A 17,972-nucleotide genomic window follows, 5' to 3' on the forward strand; every position below is an offset into this window, starting at 1 on the left:
TTTAATTTAGACATATAGCACTCCTCGAAACCCCTTCTAAAAAATTTGTTTGTGTTTGGCTTATACTGTGTACACCAAAATATTCATTGTTTAGTTAGTTGCCAAGGCAACGATTGCTTTTGGTGGACGATAAGATTGGCTAGTAACCAAGAAAGTTGTAAACAGAAACAGGGAGTAATTTTACAACTTCTGATAGACCTTTATAGACCATCTTAAGACTTTTATATTTAAAAGTTCAAGACAATTTCTAAAACCAATAAGGCTTGAGTAATTCCCATGTAGGCCGTAATTGTTAACTCTCCAATGTCTCATTACTTGTATTAAATGGTTGGCGAAGACAAGAAAACAACCCATAGTTGGCTCGAACAAGTGCAACCTCAGCTGGACCCCGGCCAAAAACCCAATCTCGATACGATTCGTTTTGACTAGTTAACCATTAATGTAACGCCCCGTTTGCCTTGGACAACCTTGTGCAAAAATAATAAAATAATGTACATTGTACATGACGTAAGTAATGGAAAAAAGGCGAAGGCGTTGACTTTCTGGCTTGGTAACACTGCTCCCACTGCCACGCCCTCGAAAAGAGGCGCCTGTGTGGGAACATAAATTCACATTATGGCCAATTCTTTTGGCGATTTTTCAGCTCAGATAAAGGCCGACAAGAAACACTTTTGTGGGTTCGTTTTAGCACTTACCAAGTAGGATTGGTAAGATAGTGGTGCCTTAAGAGGTACATTTTTTGTTGTGCTTACCTGGAAGTAGAGGAAAAAACAAAGAACGAATTATTATTAGATTTGCCATGGGCTTAAAATAACTAAGATAATGGATATGGAAATGAGGTGAATGTAAAGTCAACATTAGTCTAACTTAGAACGCAGAGTTTTTGGATGTTGGAGGATGTAAGATAGAAGTCAAGTGGAAGAGACAAAGGTGGTTGGTGAAAAAGAATAACTAGAATTCCCAGAGTTAAAAAAAAAATTATAAACTTAAACGATTAAATACTCATTATTTTTGGAAGAAATATTAAATATAATTTTCTCTTATAGACATTATTTTTCTGTAGGCAAAAATACTCTTTGAAAGAAGACCCCATACATTCCACCTGTTTATCGATTAAACAATTTTTGCTGGCACCTTTGAGACCCGCCCACCTCAAGACCCGACACAACATAAAAAGCATAAAGCCGGGTCTTAGTCGAAGAAACTGAAGACTAAGACCATAAACGAAAATCAATTTTTAACCCAAATGTGACGTTGACCCAGAAACGATGAAACGAATTATTATTGAAGACAAAAAGACCCACACACCACGAATTGAAGCATAAACGTTGCAATTATCATAATTAATGCAAATGCGCCTCAAAGTAGACCCAAAAGTAGACCTGTCTTTTGAAAAAACAAACCGTTTAGCCCTGAAATGGGGGCAACAATTTTCTGATGCAAGTCTATTAGGGGGGGAGGTGGATAAATTGTTCGGAAAGATAGTGAGAGAAATGGATGGCTTAGTCACGGATTTTATGAGATCCATTTAAAATAATTTCAAAATTTCAGGCATGACTGAGTTGTTTCTTTCAGAAAGCTTTATGTATTACAACTCTTTATGAATTTAACTAGAGCTATAAATTTTGCAAAATAAGACTTGTCTTGTAACAACAAATAAAACTTTACTTCATAAAATTGGTAATAAATTGCAGTTGTTCGAGAAAAAAATACGGAAATGTAAACAAGAGTGTATTTTTCTCCCTGCTGACTCGAGGATTCATTTGTATTCCATTTATTCTATTTATGAATTCTATTAGGCAGACACCTGGTTGTAATTTTTGTTTATGCGATGCATAGTAGGTGTCTGTTTCCAGTCAACGCCTTCGTCGGCGGGTAGTGATATTCAATTCGAGAGGTTACCAAATCTTTAAACACTTTGTTTGGGCAACTTGAAGTGATGTCGTCACCGCAGATACTCCAAAAAGTAAAAAAAAATCAGAGATCTCATCCCCACATCTCTTGCCAACTCTCTGAACAAATTGCAATTGTGTGGCATTGTTTTGGGGCCTGCCTACAGTTATAATTGCATAAGTGCGACGATGCAGATCCAGCTGGGAGTTGAGGGAAATGTCTAAAATCAGTGCAGATTATAATCAACCTCTGACAGCAGTGAGAAAACTGGGAAGATGATGTCAAGATCCCCTATTTCCAGGGGTTTTCCATTCATTCGAATGGTATTCTTCATTTCCGCATTGGATTTTCTGGATTGCCCTGAAAACTGACCTCAGCTTAATTAACTCAACAGAGCATTGAAAAAAGGGGGCAGGAAAAGGCTGGGGAATTGGGGGCCAGAAGCAGAAAAGTGAAAGAAGAATTAAATAGAAAATCGTATCTGGTGCAGTGAAAATCTTGTTGGATACGCTTTAAAATTTTCTGGGCATGGGGCCAAGGTGCGATGTGGAAAGTTTTTCGGGTTTTCCACTGACCACTTTCTGTAAAGGGGTGGGGGTAACTGAATTTCCATATACTCTGAGAATTCTGAAACTCAATTTTCTCTTTAGGGTTTCTGTTTTGGAAAATTAAACCTTTTGTTCTTGGTCCTTTTTGATTCTTCGGCCAGACCTCATTTCGTATTCAGAGCCAAGTTTCACACAACAATCAAACCAAGAGCGAGGTACTTCTATGACTTGTAATGATCTTTTGGCCCACACGAGCCAACACCATTACCGCCCTCACCTCACCGCGAACTCAACGACTTCCGTTTCCCGTCACCATCGCCCTGTTGCATAAAAGAACAATTGCAGGGAGAGGCGTTTTAAAAATTGATTCGTACGTGAGATTTTTTGCAAAAATCATTTTCACTCCTTGCCTTGTTTTTTCCTGTATGATTTTCCAACGTTTCTCTTACTGTCACTAACGGAGGCTCCTTTTATTTGTTCATTTTTTTGCAATTATGCCAACAGCACTCTTTACACCTGTCTCCATTACACGTGTGTGTCCCTATCGCCGACAGATTGTTGTCTTTACTTTCTTTCAGGAAATCTCCAACTTTAAAGCGGCAGGAAAGAAAGTAGTTGTAAAAAATTATAAATTGGGTTGAATTAATAGGAAAGTTAAAATATATTTTTAAAACCCACACTTGCATTCATCATTAAGATAAATCAACCAACAAATTGTTTAGTTATTTATAATTATTGAAGAAAACATCTAGGAAACATTTTTCCCAAAAAATCTGTTACAAATCAGATTTATAACATTTATAGATTTATAATCTCAAAAAATATCGATGAAGATTGTTAGAAAATTGAGCCACAAATCGATGGAGGTATTCCGCTTAAGAATCCGATGATTTTTGGAAAAGCTATAGACTTCCTGGTGGGTCATAGTGGCTCCCCCATGCATTTCTCAACTTTTTGAAGGGGACCCTTCAGAAAATTTGACTAAAAATCTAAAAAATATTTCTTTCTCAGATTTTGATGCAGATCGATGGAGAATCGAACTAAAAATCGTTTGAGGTATTCCGCTTAGGAATCCGATGATTTTTGCCAAAGATATGGACTTCCTCGTTGGTCATAGTGGCTCCCCCATGCATTTCTCAACTTTTCGAAGGGGACCTCAGAAAATTTGACTAAAAATCTAAAAAATATTTCTTTCTCAGATTTTGATGCAGATCGATGGACAATCGAACTACAAATCGTTTGAGGTATTCCGCTTAAAAATCGGATGATTTTTGCCAAAGATATAGACTTCCTGGTGGGTCATAGTGGCTCCCCCATGCATTTCGCAACTTTTCGAAGGGGACCTCAGAAAATTTGACTAAAAATCGAAAAAATATTTCTTTCTCAGATTTTGATGCAGATTGATGGGGCATCGAACGACAAATCGTTTGAGGTGTTCCGCTTAAGAATCCGATGATTTTTGCCAAAGATATAGACTTCCTCGTTGGTCATAGTGGCTCCCCCGTGCATTTCTCAACTTTTCGAAGGGGACCCCTCAGAAAATTTGACAAAAAAATCTAAAACATATTTCTTTCTCAGATTTTGATGCAGATCGATGGACAATCGAACTACAAATCGTTTGAGGTATTCCGCTTAAAAATCGGATGATTTTTGCCAAAGATATAGACTTCCTGGTGGGTCATAGTGGCTCCCCCATGCATTTCGCAACTTTTCGAAGGGGACCTCAGAAAATTTGACTAAAAATCGAAAAAATATTTCTTTCTCAGATTTTGATGCAGATTGATGGGGCATCGAACGACAAATCGTTTGAGGTGTTCCGCTTAAGAATCCGATGATTTTTGCCAAAGATATAGACTTCCTCGTTGGTCATAGTGGCTCCCCCGTGCATTTCTCAACTTTTCGAGGGGACCCCTCAGAAAATTTGACAAAAAAATCTAAAACATATTTCTTTCTCAGATTTTGATGCAGATTGATGGAGAATCGGACTACAAATCGTTTGAGGTATTCCCCTTACGAATCGGATGGTTTTTGCCAAAGATATAGACTTCCTCGTTGGTCATAGTGGCTCCCCCATGCATTTCGCAACTTTTCGAAGGGGACCTCAGAAAATTTGACTAAAAATCTAAAAAATATTTCTTTCTCAGATTTTGATGCAGATCGATGGACAATCGAACTACAAATCGTTTGAGGTATTCCGCTTAAAAATCGGATGATTTTTGCCAAAGATATAGACTTCCTCGTTGGTCATAGTGGCTCCCCATGCATTTCTCAACTTTTCGAAGGGGACCCTTCAGAAAATTTGACTAAAAATCTAAAAAATATTTCTTTCTCAGACTTTGATGCAGGTTGATAGAGAATCTACTAATCTATTCTACAAATCGTAGAAAAAACGATCTACAAATCGTTTGAGGTATTCCGCTTAAGAATCGGATGAAAATTGGCAAGTATATAAACCTAATTCCTATAAGTAGGATGGCAATCGATCTCATACTTAATACAAAACATCCTTATATTTCCTATTGGCTGTCGAAAAAGCCACTAAAAGTTGCAATATCCCACAAAAAGGTCACGATTTTGCGACCTCTTTGGCACTTAATCAACCCAACCAATTGCACTTGCCCAGCGGGAAATCTAATTGGCAATAATTCGAGGGAGGCTGGGTGAATTTCAATGACCTTGAGGCGCCAATGCACTCCCCCATTGGCCATGGCTGCAATGCTTTTGCTTTTAGAGTTTAGAGTTTATATAACAGAAAGTTGAGTACAATCGGATTGGATCCGCAGATCCCAACAGCAACCCACACAAAGCCCAAAAACCAAACCGAAACCGAGTTTCACCTGCCAAGTAGCCACGATCTCTTGAAGAAATACCAGCGAAGGTGACTGCCACATGTTGCAGAGCGATTGAGGGAGAGAAAACACGTTTTATTTCATTGCAACCGAACCGATGATCCAAAGTGAAAAGTCACAAAGTCACTTTTCCATGGAACCCATGAATGGTAGTACCTGGCTTTAAAAAAAAAACCCAAAAACATTTTTGGAATTTCGTTTCAATGAAAATGATTGCCAAGCTCACACACAAGAGGTGGATGGAGTTGGGAAATAATAATTCCGAGATTGCGAATTTGTCTCCAATCTCCGTTCGGTTCAAGTGCAAATTATGCCTCCTCATCAGCCATTCCATTGACAATCTTTATAACGAAGTTTTTTGCGCCAAATCATGCCATAGATATTTTTTATTTTTTTTAAAGGCTAGTTAGGCCAGAAAAATGTCTGAGAAATCGAAGAGACTATTTTGGTATAATTTTACTGATGATTTTAATAAAATATTTATGTAGTATTACGGTTGACCATTTAAGGAATATAAATTAGGCTTTAATAGTTTTAAAATTAAATTAAATTAAGGCTTACCCTATAATCATAGTCATGACGATTATCCAAACTGATGTCGCTGTACATGTCTTCGGTTGTATCACAGTTAGAGCTACGGCCTGATGAGTTGAAGCTCGATGATCTGTATAGTTGGCTAGAAGAAATAAATAAAATATTTTTCAGTAAAATCATATTTTAATTTAAGCTTTTTTAAGTTTGGCGCCTAATAACTCGATATCAACTATATTGCTTAGCCAGCTTTCAAACCAAATATTTACATGGCTCTTTGACATGATGTAGAGTTATATGACAAGCAATGGGTTTGAAACAATTTCTCTTAGTCGAGACACTAACCAAGCACAATGATTTTAAAACTGTAGGTGTTAGCCATTTTAAAACTGTAAAATACTAGATGGTATTTTCATTTTACTTTTATTTTAAAACTTATATTTTCAACAACAAAAAAATACTAAATAAAAAAAATTTGAAAATTTATATATTTAAAACTCACCTGGCTAAGGCATTTGAACTAATCTGTCTGCGGCCGGAACTGAAAAATAAAAAGAATACAAAAATCAGGTAATTGTTTACATAACTCGAGAGTTCAAACACCAAACCACTAAGAATGGATAAATACTAAGCCTAAAATTTAACCCTAAGCCTTTAAACTAAGCTACCGAAACACCATAGAAGCCCTACTAGCCAAGAAATTCTAGCAATTCGAAATGCAAATAAATTGGCTGACATTGGTTGGCCAAAAGGGAAACTTGTAAAACAACTTGACGCAGTCAGCCCAAAAAAAAAGAAACCCAACACGTGATAATGAAAAACAAAAACAAAAACCCTACCAATAATGGTGGCCAAAAACAACTACAAAGTGCCACCCACGCGAGCAGGTAAAAGAAAAAAAAAAATAAAAGGTAAACTGCAGCCAAGAAACCAAGAAATTGTAGCAGCGTGAAAGGCAAACAAACGTCAAAGACAAAATAATTGCGAAAGATATAGACGCAGATACAGATACAGACAGATAAAGGCGGAGACAGGTCTACAGCCAGAGACGTAGACAACTAAATTTCAAGTAAAAGTGGCAGCCAACTTGGGAGGGGGTGCCGTAAAGTGCATATTAGAAAAAATGGGTCAAAGGTGGGAGACATTTGGCAGCTTCAGAAAAAGCCAGAAAAAGTATTTTTATTTTTAGGTAAAAACTATGGTAAATACCTACAAAGATTATTAATTTCAAAGTATTTTGTTTTTCTTTATAACCTTAAAGGACTTATTTTTGCGGTTTTTTTTAGGTGATCTCATATGGCAGATTCAGTGAAAAATATTTTGCTATCGTCCGGGCCATAACACCATAGATATGTTGGCAACCGCAAATAGTTTGCGTTTTTAGGAAAATTGAAAACCAGCCGATAAGTTTGCAAAACAAAACGTTAGATACTCCACTTTTTTGTTTTCAGTTCAGTTCAGCCCCACAACTGAACTCATTAACCCACTTTAGAGTCTACTAGTTTGAGCCAACTTGAATGAAAATCTGTCTCATCTTGGTTTATGGCTCTCTCTCTATGAATGCTATTTTTAAAGTCATGTTGGGAATGTTGTATGTTTTCAATTGGTTTATGCAAAAAAGCAACATAAAAATTTAAGTTGCGTGCACGTAAAAAATGCAAAAAATAAACTCCTAAAAAAAAAGGCAGAAAATTATTGCAAATTGGCCAAAACCAAGAGTGTCGAGGGGACCTGCTGCTGCCATAATATTGCGCAATATTGGCTTAAAAAAAACCGAAATTAAGGCTAGCAGGAAAACCGCTTTTTATAAGACACTGATCGACAGATATTTCATAAAAATTGACATTAAATGGGAGCTAAAAAATAAGACTTGAGAGAAGTTATATTATCCCTTATATAAGGGGTTATAAATTATATTTTATTTACTAATTTCATGTTACTCTTAAATAACAACCAAATAAAACAAAAAAGTCAAATAACGACTCCAAAAAATGACAGTTAATTGTAGACACAGAAAAAAACGATCAAGGTAATGCCATGTAATCTCTATTTTAGCCAAAAAAAATTAAATAAAAAAACCGTTTAAATGTGTGTATGATTAAGGTCGTTGGCAGTGGTTGAGGGAGTGGTTGAGGGGTTGGGGGCCAGGGTGTGGAGGCTGAATGACTAAATCAGTTATAACATTTGGGTAACCTTGAATTCCAGACAGGGGAGTGCTTGAAAATTCGAAACTAATTCGAAACTGCGACAGGAAATCATAATTTTGTGAGTTTCCCTTTTGAAGCTTTCTTAGGGAGACATTTTTGAATTCTCCTCGTAATTCTCCTCGCAATACTCCTCTGGGTAATAAATCAAAAGACCCAACATCCCCAGGTAAAAAATAAATAAATCCAAAAAAACTGTCAAATCAGCCACCGAAGCACCTGTTGAATAACAAACTCTCCTCTACCTCTACTACCAATTTTTAGCACCACAATTACAGCTTATTTTTCCTGCCTTTCAGCCCGGCCACCCCCTCTCGACTTTATTCTCGCATTGCGTTCCGCTTCGTTAGCCTTTGCCCTGAAGGGGTCACCAGAGTCAGGTGGGAGCTGGAAATCGCGGCGGTATTTCAATTGTTATTTAGAATAAATTTTAGAAATGATTTTAATGTAATTTTTAGACTTTGTTTGGCTTACGGAATTCACACGCTAGCTATGGAGTTGTAATATTTATTTTTAAAAATTTAAAAGGGGGTTTCTAGACTATATGATACCGCCACTCTTCAGACATACTTTTCAGCTTTCTGGTGAGCTTATTTTTTTTATAAAAACTAGTTAAACTTCAACTAAATCCAACACTCTTTAGCTAATCATCTCACAATATTAAAAAAAATATATAAGAAAATACTACACTTAAGTTAACTACCTCTGCTTCGTCACTTGCCTCTTTTAGCAAGTAAATGTTAATGAAAAGCCATCTCATCACCTGACAAAGGGAACCTCCTCATAACAAGTTGAATCTTTACACAGAAATATCAACCTGTTTGACTTACTTGTTATGAGGCTTTCGGCTTAAATTAAAGTAAAAGTCAAAGCCAGACCGGTAGACGGAAAACTTTAACGATCACCCAGTACTTCAGAAGTTAAATAATCAACAAAATAAAGGTGGCAAAAGTTTCTTGAACTTTGCTACTTAAAATTCAAAACATAAACAGACAATGAATCCATCCAAGTTAATGTCATTATCTTCTTTCGAGGTTTCTTTTATTTTCTGCATATATTTTTCCCAGTCTTTCTTTGATCCATTATATGTCTAATAGCAGCGTCAATCAATCACGATCGGATTATGCAAAAATATAGCAAAAATCAAGGCGGGGAAAATGCAAACAAAGCAAGGTAAAAATAAGTTGAACAAACACCTGTCCCAGTCAGGTGAGATTGACCCACATAGTTTGGGGGCCTCTCTTTCTATTTATTTCTTTGGGATTTGTTTCGAGGAAACTTTTGCCCAAATCAAGTTTTTCTGTTGCAGAAATTGTTGAAACGCCTGACTTGGCTTGGCTGTTACTATTTCAGCCAAAAGTTGCCAAAGGGTGAACTACTGCAGACACACCTCGCTCACTCACCTGGCTTGAAAACCGCTCATTAAGCGGGCTGGGAACTTCAGCTAATTGAAACTGTTAAAAACCACTTCAGACTTGGGGCTTCAGACTTGATACTTTTACAATTTTGGTGTATAATTTAATTATGAAGAGATGCTGGGAGAGTTTCATAAAAAAGTTGGAGAAAGGGCGGCACGGAAAAGAAAAAGTAATAGCCAAGTTTTTGGGAAGAGGCCCAGCATTGCAAAATATAATTATATGATTTAAGAATATCAAGCTTTTCAAGATTTTATACACTTAAGAGACTTTTACTTTAACAATTATTTCGATATGCTTCAGTTGATTTCTTTGGAAATGGTAACAACATTATAAGAGGTCAAGAAATGTCGCGATTGTTGCGATTTTCAACGAAAACAATGCCCTGACTCACTGAAGAAATTGACGTCTTTTGTCAGGGGGACAAGAGTGAAAGTATTTATGGCCATGTTGTGGGCGTTGGCTTGGCCAACTACTACTTTGAATGGGGCGTGTCCGGGTGAGCTTTCTTAAGAATTAGTTATGGAATACAACTAAGTGCAACAAACAACAACAATGACTAGGTGAGGAAGGGGGTATCATAATACGCACTTTTCTCTCAAATGACTGCGACGACGGTCATAGGGAAAATATTCAAAATATTCATCATCCATTTAGGTGAGATTTGCTGATTTATTTTTTTAGAGATATTTTTTTTAGATGTATTTTTATCTTTTAATTGGAATTGTTGGCATTATAATGTGCGTCATTGAGTTGCCTTGGTGGGCTTTAGCCGATAAGGTTTTACTTTGTTGGATTTTAGATAAGATTTAATTATATGGAAGATCTTATTATCTTTCCAGGTATTATCTGGCAATTTCACACAAACTATAGCCACTGTTTTGAAGCCATATCCAATTTGCACCTTGTCTTGAGGATTTAAATCTTGATTTTCCACTAATTTTCTATTATTTTATTGCACCTATTAGCTATTTTCCTCTCCAGCTCTAGTTTGGAGGAAAAATAAAGGAAATTTCGAACTCATCATCGGCATATTAGACACACTTTCGCAATTGGCTGGTCTGCCAGCCACACTTCACTTTTCATTACGAATCTCCTCAAGCCTGACAGTGGAAGAGTTAACCGCAAATATGTACATCCAACTGATGACGATGAGATACCCAGATGGTTGTTAATATTTTTCCAACACGCGGCTCTTAATATCGCTCTGATAACGTCGTTAAATGCTCTCCGAAAGCGAAATCCGATTCAACAAAAAATCGAAATCGTCATGAGGATTGGATGGAAAACCAGCTAGTTGCACTGACCACCAAACAATGAAATTGTTCAGCCACTGACGGGAAACATTTATACGGATGCTCTCTGGGTAATTAAGGCTATAAAAATGATTCGATTTTGATTGATGGCTCTCGACAATGCGAACAGAAAAGGGCGTTAAAGCCGGGATGGTCTTCATATGCGATGGGATGGGATGGGTGTTGAAATGCACTTTAGACCGGCTTTGAAAAAGTCGATTACTTCAATGATTCCTAAAGAAATCAAAAGCTTTGCTTGATTGGCTGCCAAGGTGTTGAAATGGAGTTATAATGTGGAAAGAAATCAAGAAATACAGACTTCAAGATGAGCATTTTAAGAAAGCTTGTTGGAAACTACATAGTTTTATAGGAATCTCCAGCTTTTTGATTTTAAATATTCTATTTAAGGTTTTTAGGAGAAGATGCCACATTAAGGGCGTGGACCCTGGAAAATCTATAAAGACTAAAATCACGTGCAAGAGACAAGGCCCATATGGGCCAAGAAAATAGGATGAAACACCCTCCTAGACGATTTTGAATGAGAATGTGCATCCGAGACCGACTTGTTGTAGTTGTGGCGGCTATATGGCTATGATTTTTTTTGTTTTTGTTAAACGTCATTAAGGCGTGACGCCGTAAATTACCAAAGTGTAAGCTACAACAGCACAAAACTACAGCCAAACTACATCCAAACCATGTACGAAATCTCATAAAAAGCGAGCTGCTCAAATTAAAAACGTTTTCTATTTCTTGGAAAGCGAAATTTATGGCCAAAAACCAAAACCAAAAAAAAAAAAGTCACAATTAAATCTATTATTTGCACAAATGTTTCACAAACGACCCCCTAAAAAAACTGATACACTGACACTTTCACGTACTTTTGTTTTCTCAATGAATGCAGTGGAATTTTGTATTTTTTTTAAATTTAAAACTCTTTAGTTTACACTAGAAATTCCACTACAAGACACAGACTCTCTGGCGTTTAATAAATAATCAGATTCGGGCGGAAACGACCGTAGAGCTCTATTTGGCCAACCGCACGAGTTTGGAGCGAAGTTCGAACTAAAACCTGGCTGGCTGTTTTGGCCCAAAAGGCGGGCCAACACAACAGGTTCGAGGCGAACTGGCCAACAAACCAAACAATAAACAAAACCGTAACGAGATGAGGAAAAATGTGGGGGAGAAATACAGAGGCCAGAGAGAAACTATCTTTAAGGTTGCCAGATCTTAAAAGAGAGATTCATAAAGAAGTATTTTATAAGAAATATATGCAATTTATATAGTAATTTTAAGGTATATTAAGCTTTAGGTATATTTACTTATAAGAGCATAGTTTTCTTACATTTTCCAAAAGAAACTCTGGCTTAAAATACTCCTATTTCTTAAAATATCCAAAACTATAAAAGTATGGCATCACTTTCATTGCAACATTTTAGCTCTTGCAACATGTTGGATGCTCGGCGAAAAAACTAAAAACGTCAACAGACAAGAAAAACACAAATTCTGGCCAATTCTCAAGTATCTTATAGAACAACTACCTCAAAACCATAGCCAATTTGGCTAGAGACGAAATATTTAAGCGTTTTATGGATGCCAAGAGGTGCCAATTAGCCAAGAAATGGCTGGCAACTGCCACAGCTGGTCTGAGCCAAGTAAGTTGGGCACCTAAAAGGCTAATCGAGAGCCGCCCCCAAACAGCTAGACTCGGTAATTATGTGCGGGAAAATCCAAAAGAAAATCCCAGGGAAAGACAATTGAAAAGCATTTTCAGCTAAACGCTTGAAAGCGATGTCAAGGTTGAAGCATTAAATTGAACAAGACTTTCAATGAAAATATTTTTAGATAGAATTATATTTCCATCATATTTTTTTTATCAGTTTAGTATTTTAATCTCTGAGTTATCCAAGATTTGGTGTAAAATTCTTAACTCTTATATGAGGGTGCGGACTTGACCAAACGCACTCGATTACGGTTTAGGTTTAGGGTTTGGCCAGGAATGCGAGCCATGGTTGTATCTTTCAGGTCACGTGTGGGTTTAATATTACTCCGAATGGGGGCTTTGCGTTTATTATCGACCCTTATGGGTATCGAAGACTTTCCCGGCTCCTTCTCGGTCTCTGTAGCCTTTGAATGAGATGGCTCTTCCTGGGTTTCGGAATCACTGGTGGCCTCTATTTCTGGAGGAATGGGATCTGGCTTCGGGGTTTCTTCCTCCGGCTCTTGCAGAGCCTCGGTTAGCTTATCATCCGCCACCTCTAAAGCTGTGCTGGAACGCTTTTCCAGAGCCGTGTCAAGGGTATCTTGCAAAACGGCCATATCATGGTTACAGAACTGAACACGCTCCCTAAGGCGATGAATTTCAGAAATGGGAACCTATGGGAAGTTGGAACCCAAACTTTAAGATATTTCCTAACAAGATTTTAGATCAGAAACTTACAATCTGTCTTCTTTTCCAAAACCATATTGATACCAGGCCCGTAATGGCCATTATGACCATTGAGAAGGCCACTTGATATGCCACGGATCGATCCAATAGTATATACTTGGCCCATTCATGAGTCTTGAGAGTCACCCAGCATACGGACTGCCAAGTATGGCAGAATGGTGATATTTTCACCGAGGTCTCAAAGTCCTTCTTATGATAGTAATTCCACATATTGTTATAGCCAACAGGGGCTATGTTTAGGACTTGTCCAGAGATTAAAAAATGTGGACTAGGAACAACAATTTATTTTGTTGATAACTGGGCCGAAAACATATAGTTATCTTGACTTAAAATTCCAGGAATATACATTTTCCCCAACTACTAATTTTTCCCATTTCCCTTTCAAGATTTGAATCTTGGATATCTTGGAGTTTTCCCTTAATTGTTCTCAGTTCTCCCATCGTAACTCTGTCGAATGTCAAGTGCAAAGCCAGGGGAGGAACAACCATCGTGTTCCCAGCAGATGAGCAAAAAACAAAGGCATTTCCATGACAAGCCCAAGTCGTCCAAGAGGAGGAGTCTCTGTGGGAACATCAAGGTTTGGATCTACAAATTGCAACCTACGTAGGGGTTAACCGAATGCCAAGAAATCTAATTACTTTTCCAGATTTTCTGCATTGTTTTGAATTACTATATCACCAATCTCTGGCTGAGCTTTATTTTTGGGTCAATTTTTTTTATATTCGCAACTTGACAAAAGTGCCGGCCTAAATTCTGAAGAGTAAACCTGTTTCTGGACCCTCTCACTTCACTTCAGATATATGTATATATACATTCCAAAGGCATGACAACCCCAGTGAGGCAGTGAAGCTTGTAAGCCAAGTTAAGAGGAGGGAGGGAAGGAGCTCTCTACCTTCAACCTTTCAAAGAAGAGTCCAAAAAGCAGACAAACTACTTTTGGCCAACAGGGGGAAAAATGGCAACAGGAAACAAGGTCTCTTGACAAGCAAAACTATCCCAGTTACATAAAGTCTAGGAGATTCAATCTTGAAGTTCTTTTAGGATCTGTAGCCATTAATCTGATGTATTTATTGGGCACTTGTATGGCCTCCAAGGCAATTAACTTTCGCTGGAACTTTTATGACAGCCCCGAAAGGCATAAACATAAATTTTGGCCAAAAAGAAAAGCTCTTGAAAATAAAAGCAAGTCAACAATTGAAGATGAAATTAGTTAGATAACTATAAATAAATACGCAATAATATTTACAAATATTTACATCATTTTATAAACTAATTGTTAAGCCAAAACCAAAAATGGGTCTATAATGGAAGTTAGGATGTGTGTATATGAGAGGCTCTACATAAAAACCCAAAAAATGATGAATTCTTGTAGGGCTTACTGTCTCATGGATCCCCAACGACGCTGCGATAAACTATCAGGATTGCTGTAAAATAATATTATATACCAAATATTAATAAATCTATGAATTTAAGAAAATTCTATATTTTTTAATCTATGTTTTTTTATAAATATAAGACCGCAACGCAGTATAATTTAAGAGAACTATCCCACTCTCTTAAATACCAACTCTTCAGGTGGATCAGATCAGGTGGGTTTTTCAAACTCACCACACAGGTAAGGCGGAAACAGACCGAGAAACAGAGACAGAGCTACTGGGGGCAACGAAAGAGAGGCACCCGAAGATCACGCATGAATCACGGCCTAAAGCCGAAGAGGGAGCATAGAAAAAACTGGTTTCAGCCACTGGTGGTATGCATTTTTTATGCCACACACTCATACATACATATACCTCAGATACACAGGTTTACATAAAGAAAAGGTTAAGTATTCAAGTACGTCTTTTTTATACATTTTTTTTATGCTACGGACAGACTTTGAATTGATGTAGTCTCTGGGTATTTGGCCAACTTAATGTCCATGGCTATTACGTATTCACCCAGATTAGATGGCGATTTCCTTTTTTGGGAAGTCCAGCCAGTAGAGTAATCTTACCTGGTGGGAGTTCGCCTTAGACTACGTCTGGCCCAATTGTCTCGGGGCATGATATTTAACTCGTCATCACTAAAACAATAGAATAGAGATTAGAGTTAATAAAATATTAACTAAATAGGTAATATAATTAATCTCACTCTTGGGGTGTGGATGACCCAGCATGTGGCGCCAAATCAAGTTCAATCCCAGTACTGCCGTTCAAGTTGTTATTTCCATCATTCGAGTGTCCACTGTGATTGTCCACACTCAGATTGTTATTGTTGTTGTTATTAAGGATATTGTTGCTGTTGTTGTTGGCATTGGAATTGGAGCTGCGTCCTTCACGGAGCTGGCTGGGATACTCATTTTCGCCATAACCCTCAAAGGACTCGCCATCGGAGAGCGAAGAACACTGGGATTTAGCAACGCCAGCTGGAATTATAAAGATATATATAGTTATAGGTTATAGATCTCTACTATTTGGAAACTTACCTGTACTGGAAGGTGGACTGCTGGGTGTGGGACTGCTATCACCAGACATGGTCTCCGCGTAAAGAAAATTATTTGTATTGGCTTTAATGGAGGCGTTGCCATTTGGCAATTGAATTCGTGGCATGGGAGCCATGGTGCTTCAAAAAAGAGCTATAAAGAGATAAGTATTTTAACAATTAGAGGTCTTTGTAGTTCAAGAATTTATAGGGTTATCCTTGAGACATGGCCTGCAGGTCAATAGGTCAAAGTGCTAAACTTTCTAAGACATGCAATTGCAGAAAGTTGGCAAAAAAAAGAAGAGAATCTATCGAATCGAGTTCTTGTATTGATTGGTAATTGAACTAAGCCCTTTTCCAATACCTTAAACCAGCCTAGAACTACCCCTACAAGACTACTAGACTTAAAACTGCATTTCCTTTCCTATCATACCTGCCAGGAACTCTCAACAGGTGCCTTTTCCACTTCCGGTTGAAGGAAAATAAAAACTATCACCCCACATAGTCATTAGCTGGCCCAGAACCAAATTGGGTCGAGGTTTCTAGTGGACACTTTTTTCCTTCCTGGTCATTCCTCTCCACCCCCCTCAATTAACCAAAGCTTTGGGCCATGACTAAGGGCCTAAGTACTACTTAAATAGAGACCTGCCATCTAAGCCTGAGTAATTACCTATATTTCTTTCTATATTACTTTTTTTTCGGTTTTCTTTTTCGAGTTTCACGCTTTCGTTTCTGATGGGCATTGTCATACAATATCAGTGGGTGTAGGGTACCAAAAGAAAAAAGATAAATCTATAAATACTATGGGTACTGTGAGTACCAGAGGTGGTGTTGAATAGTTGATTGATTGATATGTCAGGGCCGTTAGTAGTGGGACAACAAAATTGGGCCAATGTTCTGTTTTTTTTGGGGGGATTAAGTTCAAATGTAATGCCAAAGAACTTCAAGAGTTTCAATAGAGAGGTTAGAAAAATAGACTAAAAATATCAATAATAATTTCACTATTTTCACTTTCAAGTACTCTATACATAATTACATATCCTCCCATGCCAGACTTAACAATTTCATAATAACCGACCATAAACTTGTAATTAAATATCGATTGTCTAGTTATTTTGCATTAAAACGTTTTCAGCTGAAATAATATGCAATAATGAAGATAAATACATAGATATGTGATTACTGTAGTCGGTTGTGATGAGTGAAGTTCGAAAGAAAGCCAAAGAAATGGTAAATACACAACCGACAATCAAATGAAATCAAAATCAAATAAACCCACTAGTGGGGTTGGGTTGCAAAAGCAAAGGGAGCAACGACCTTTGGGTCCAAGCCCCAACCAAAAAACAACAACAAACCTGCACTGAAAAAATCGATGAAAGTTACTTGTAAAAAAAATAAAAGAAAAAAATCACAAAAAGCAAAAAACCACACTTTTTCTCAGTTATGCAATGTATTTTCTTTGCATAACGCTGGGATGGAGGATGGGTGAAGGGATATTTGTAGGAGAGTTGCCTCCCCCATGTCTGATATGTAAGGACTTGATTGACTTGTTTGATTTATAGAGTTTACAGAGTTTTTATTAAAAAAAGAATTTCATTTTTTTTTTTTTGCTTATTTTATGAATATAAATGCCAAATGGCTAAAATCTTATAAGCCAGCTGGTAATAAATCTACAACTAGCCATGCAAGAAGTGCAGTTAGCTTTGGTTTACAGTTATTGCAGATGCCAGAGGCAAGTTTTCTTCTTTTTCCAAAGCTTCCCATGAGTTTTCCCATCCCATCTCTATGCTCCACCACCTCTAGCCCCTGCCCACCCCTCCATTAAGATTATAAAATATATTTCCCATGACCAGTTTTCTTTTGTCTGCAGCTTCTTTGCAATTATCGTTACCTGATATGCAAACTACAAAAACAACAACTATTTCAAATAGTATTAAATGAATAAAGAATTGTGTGAAATTTTTTAAAACAAAGGGTTACTACGAAAGAGCGATATAGCTAAAGAATGTCGTGATTGAGCTTCCAAGAGAGATCTCAGATCAGATCTCAGGCATGCAAGAGTTTCTGGTAGAAATAATATAACAGGTATTTTTAATCCATTCTTTTTTGAAAAACTCTATTCAAAAAAAATCAAATTTCAACACTCCTTACCATTCAAGCCCCTTTCCATCCTTGAACCACTTTTCTCAGGCCCCTTTCGAAGTATATAGAAGTAACACCAAATGGCACCCAAAAAACATATAGTAGCCCATAAAAATGACGCACTGCAGTTCATAAGGCCGCACCATTAGCCATATGCTAAAGATCAAAAAACCCGTTCCCGCCCCCTCA

General features: G+C 37.3%; 2 protein-coding genes across 6 annotated transcripts in view; both read right to left on the reverse strand.

The window, feature by feature from the left end:
- Window positions 1-17,972, reverse strand: part of nuf (rab11 family-interacting protein nuf) — a 38,118-nt gene that overhangs the window by 13,838 nt on the left and 6,308 nt on the right. For 2 of the 5 annotated variants that reach the window (XM_043209621.2, XM_043209622.2), the window contains exons 2-7: window positions 15,646-15,795; window positions 15,312-15,585; window positions 15,175-15,243; window positions 14,561-14,605; window positions 6,324-6,362; window positions 5,852-5,966 (exon numbers count right to left, since the gene is read on the reverse strand). In XM_043209621.2, coding sequence (XP_043065556.1) covers window positions 5,852-5,966; window positions 6,324-6,362; window positions 14,561-14,605; window positions 15,175-15,243; window positions 15,312-15,585; window positions 15,646-15,778 — 675 coding nt within the window. In that variant the 5' untranslated portion in view covers window positions 15,779-15,795. Of the gene's footprint in view, window positions 1-5,851; window positions 5,967-6,323; window positions 6,363-10,031; window positions 10,048-14,560; window positions 14,606-15,174; window positions 15,244-15,311; window positions 15,586-15,645; window positions 15,796-17,972 lie in introns of those variants that run through there. The other 3 variants (XM_070280528.1, XM_070280529.1, XM_017234509.3) reach the window with 2 other exon arrangements.
- Window positions 12,569-13,522, reverse strand: saturn. The gene is made up of 2 exons (XM_017234512.3): window positions 13,173-13,522; window positions 12,569-13,108 (listed from the first exon to the last, which is right to left on the reverse strand). The coding sequence occupies exons 1-2, from the start codon at window positions 13,389-13,391 to the stop codon at window positions 12,659-12,661; spliced, it is 669 nt and encodes a 222-aa protein (XP_017090001.2). The 5' UTR covers window positions 13,392-13,522; the 3' UTR covers window positions 12,569-12,658.

Source organism: Drosophila bipectinata, chromosome 3L (assembly GCF_030179905.1).
Source record: "Drosophila bipectinata strain 14024-0381.07 chromosome 3L, DbipHiC1v2, whole genome shotgun sequence".
NCBI lineage: Eukaryota > Metazoa > Arthropoda > Insecta > Diptera > Drosophilidae > Drosophila > Drosophila bipectinata.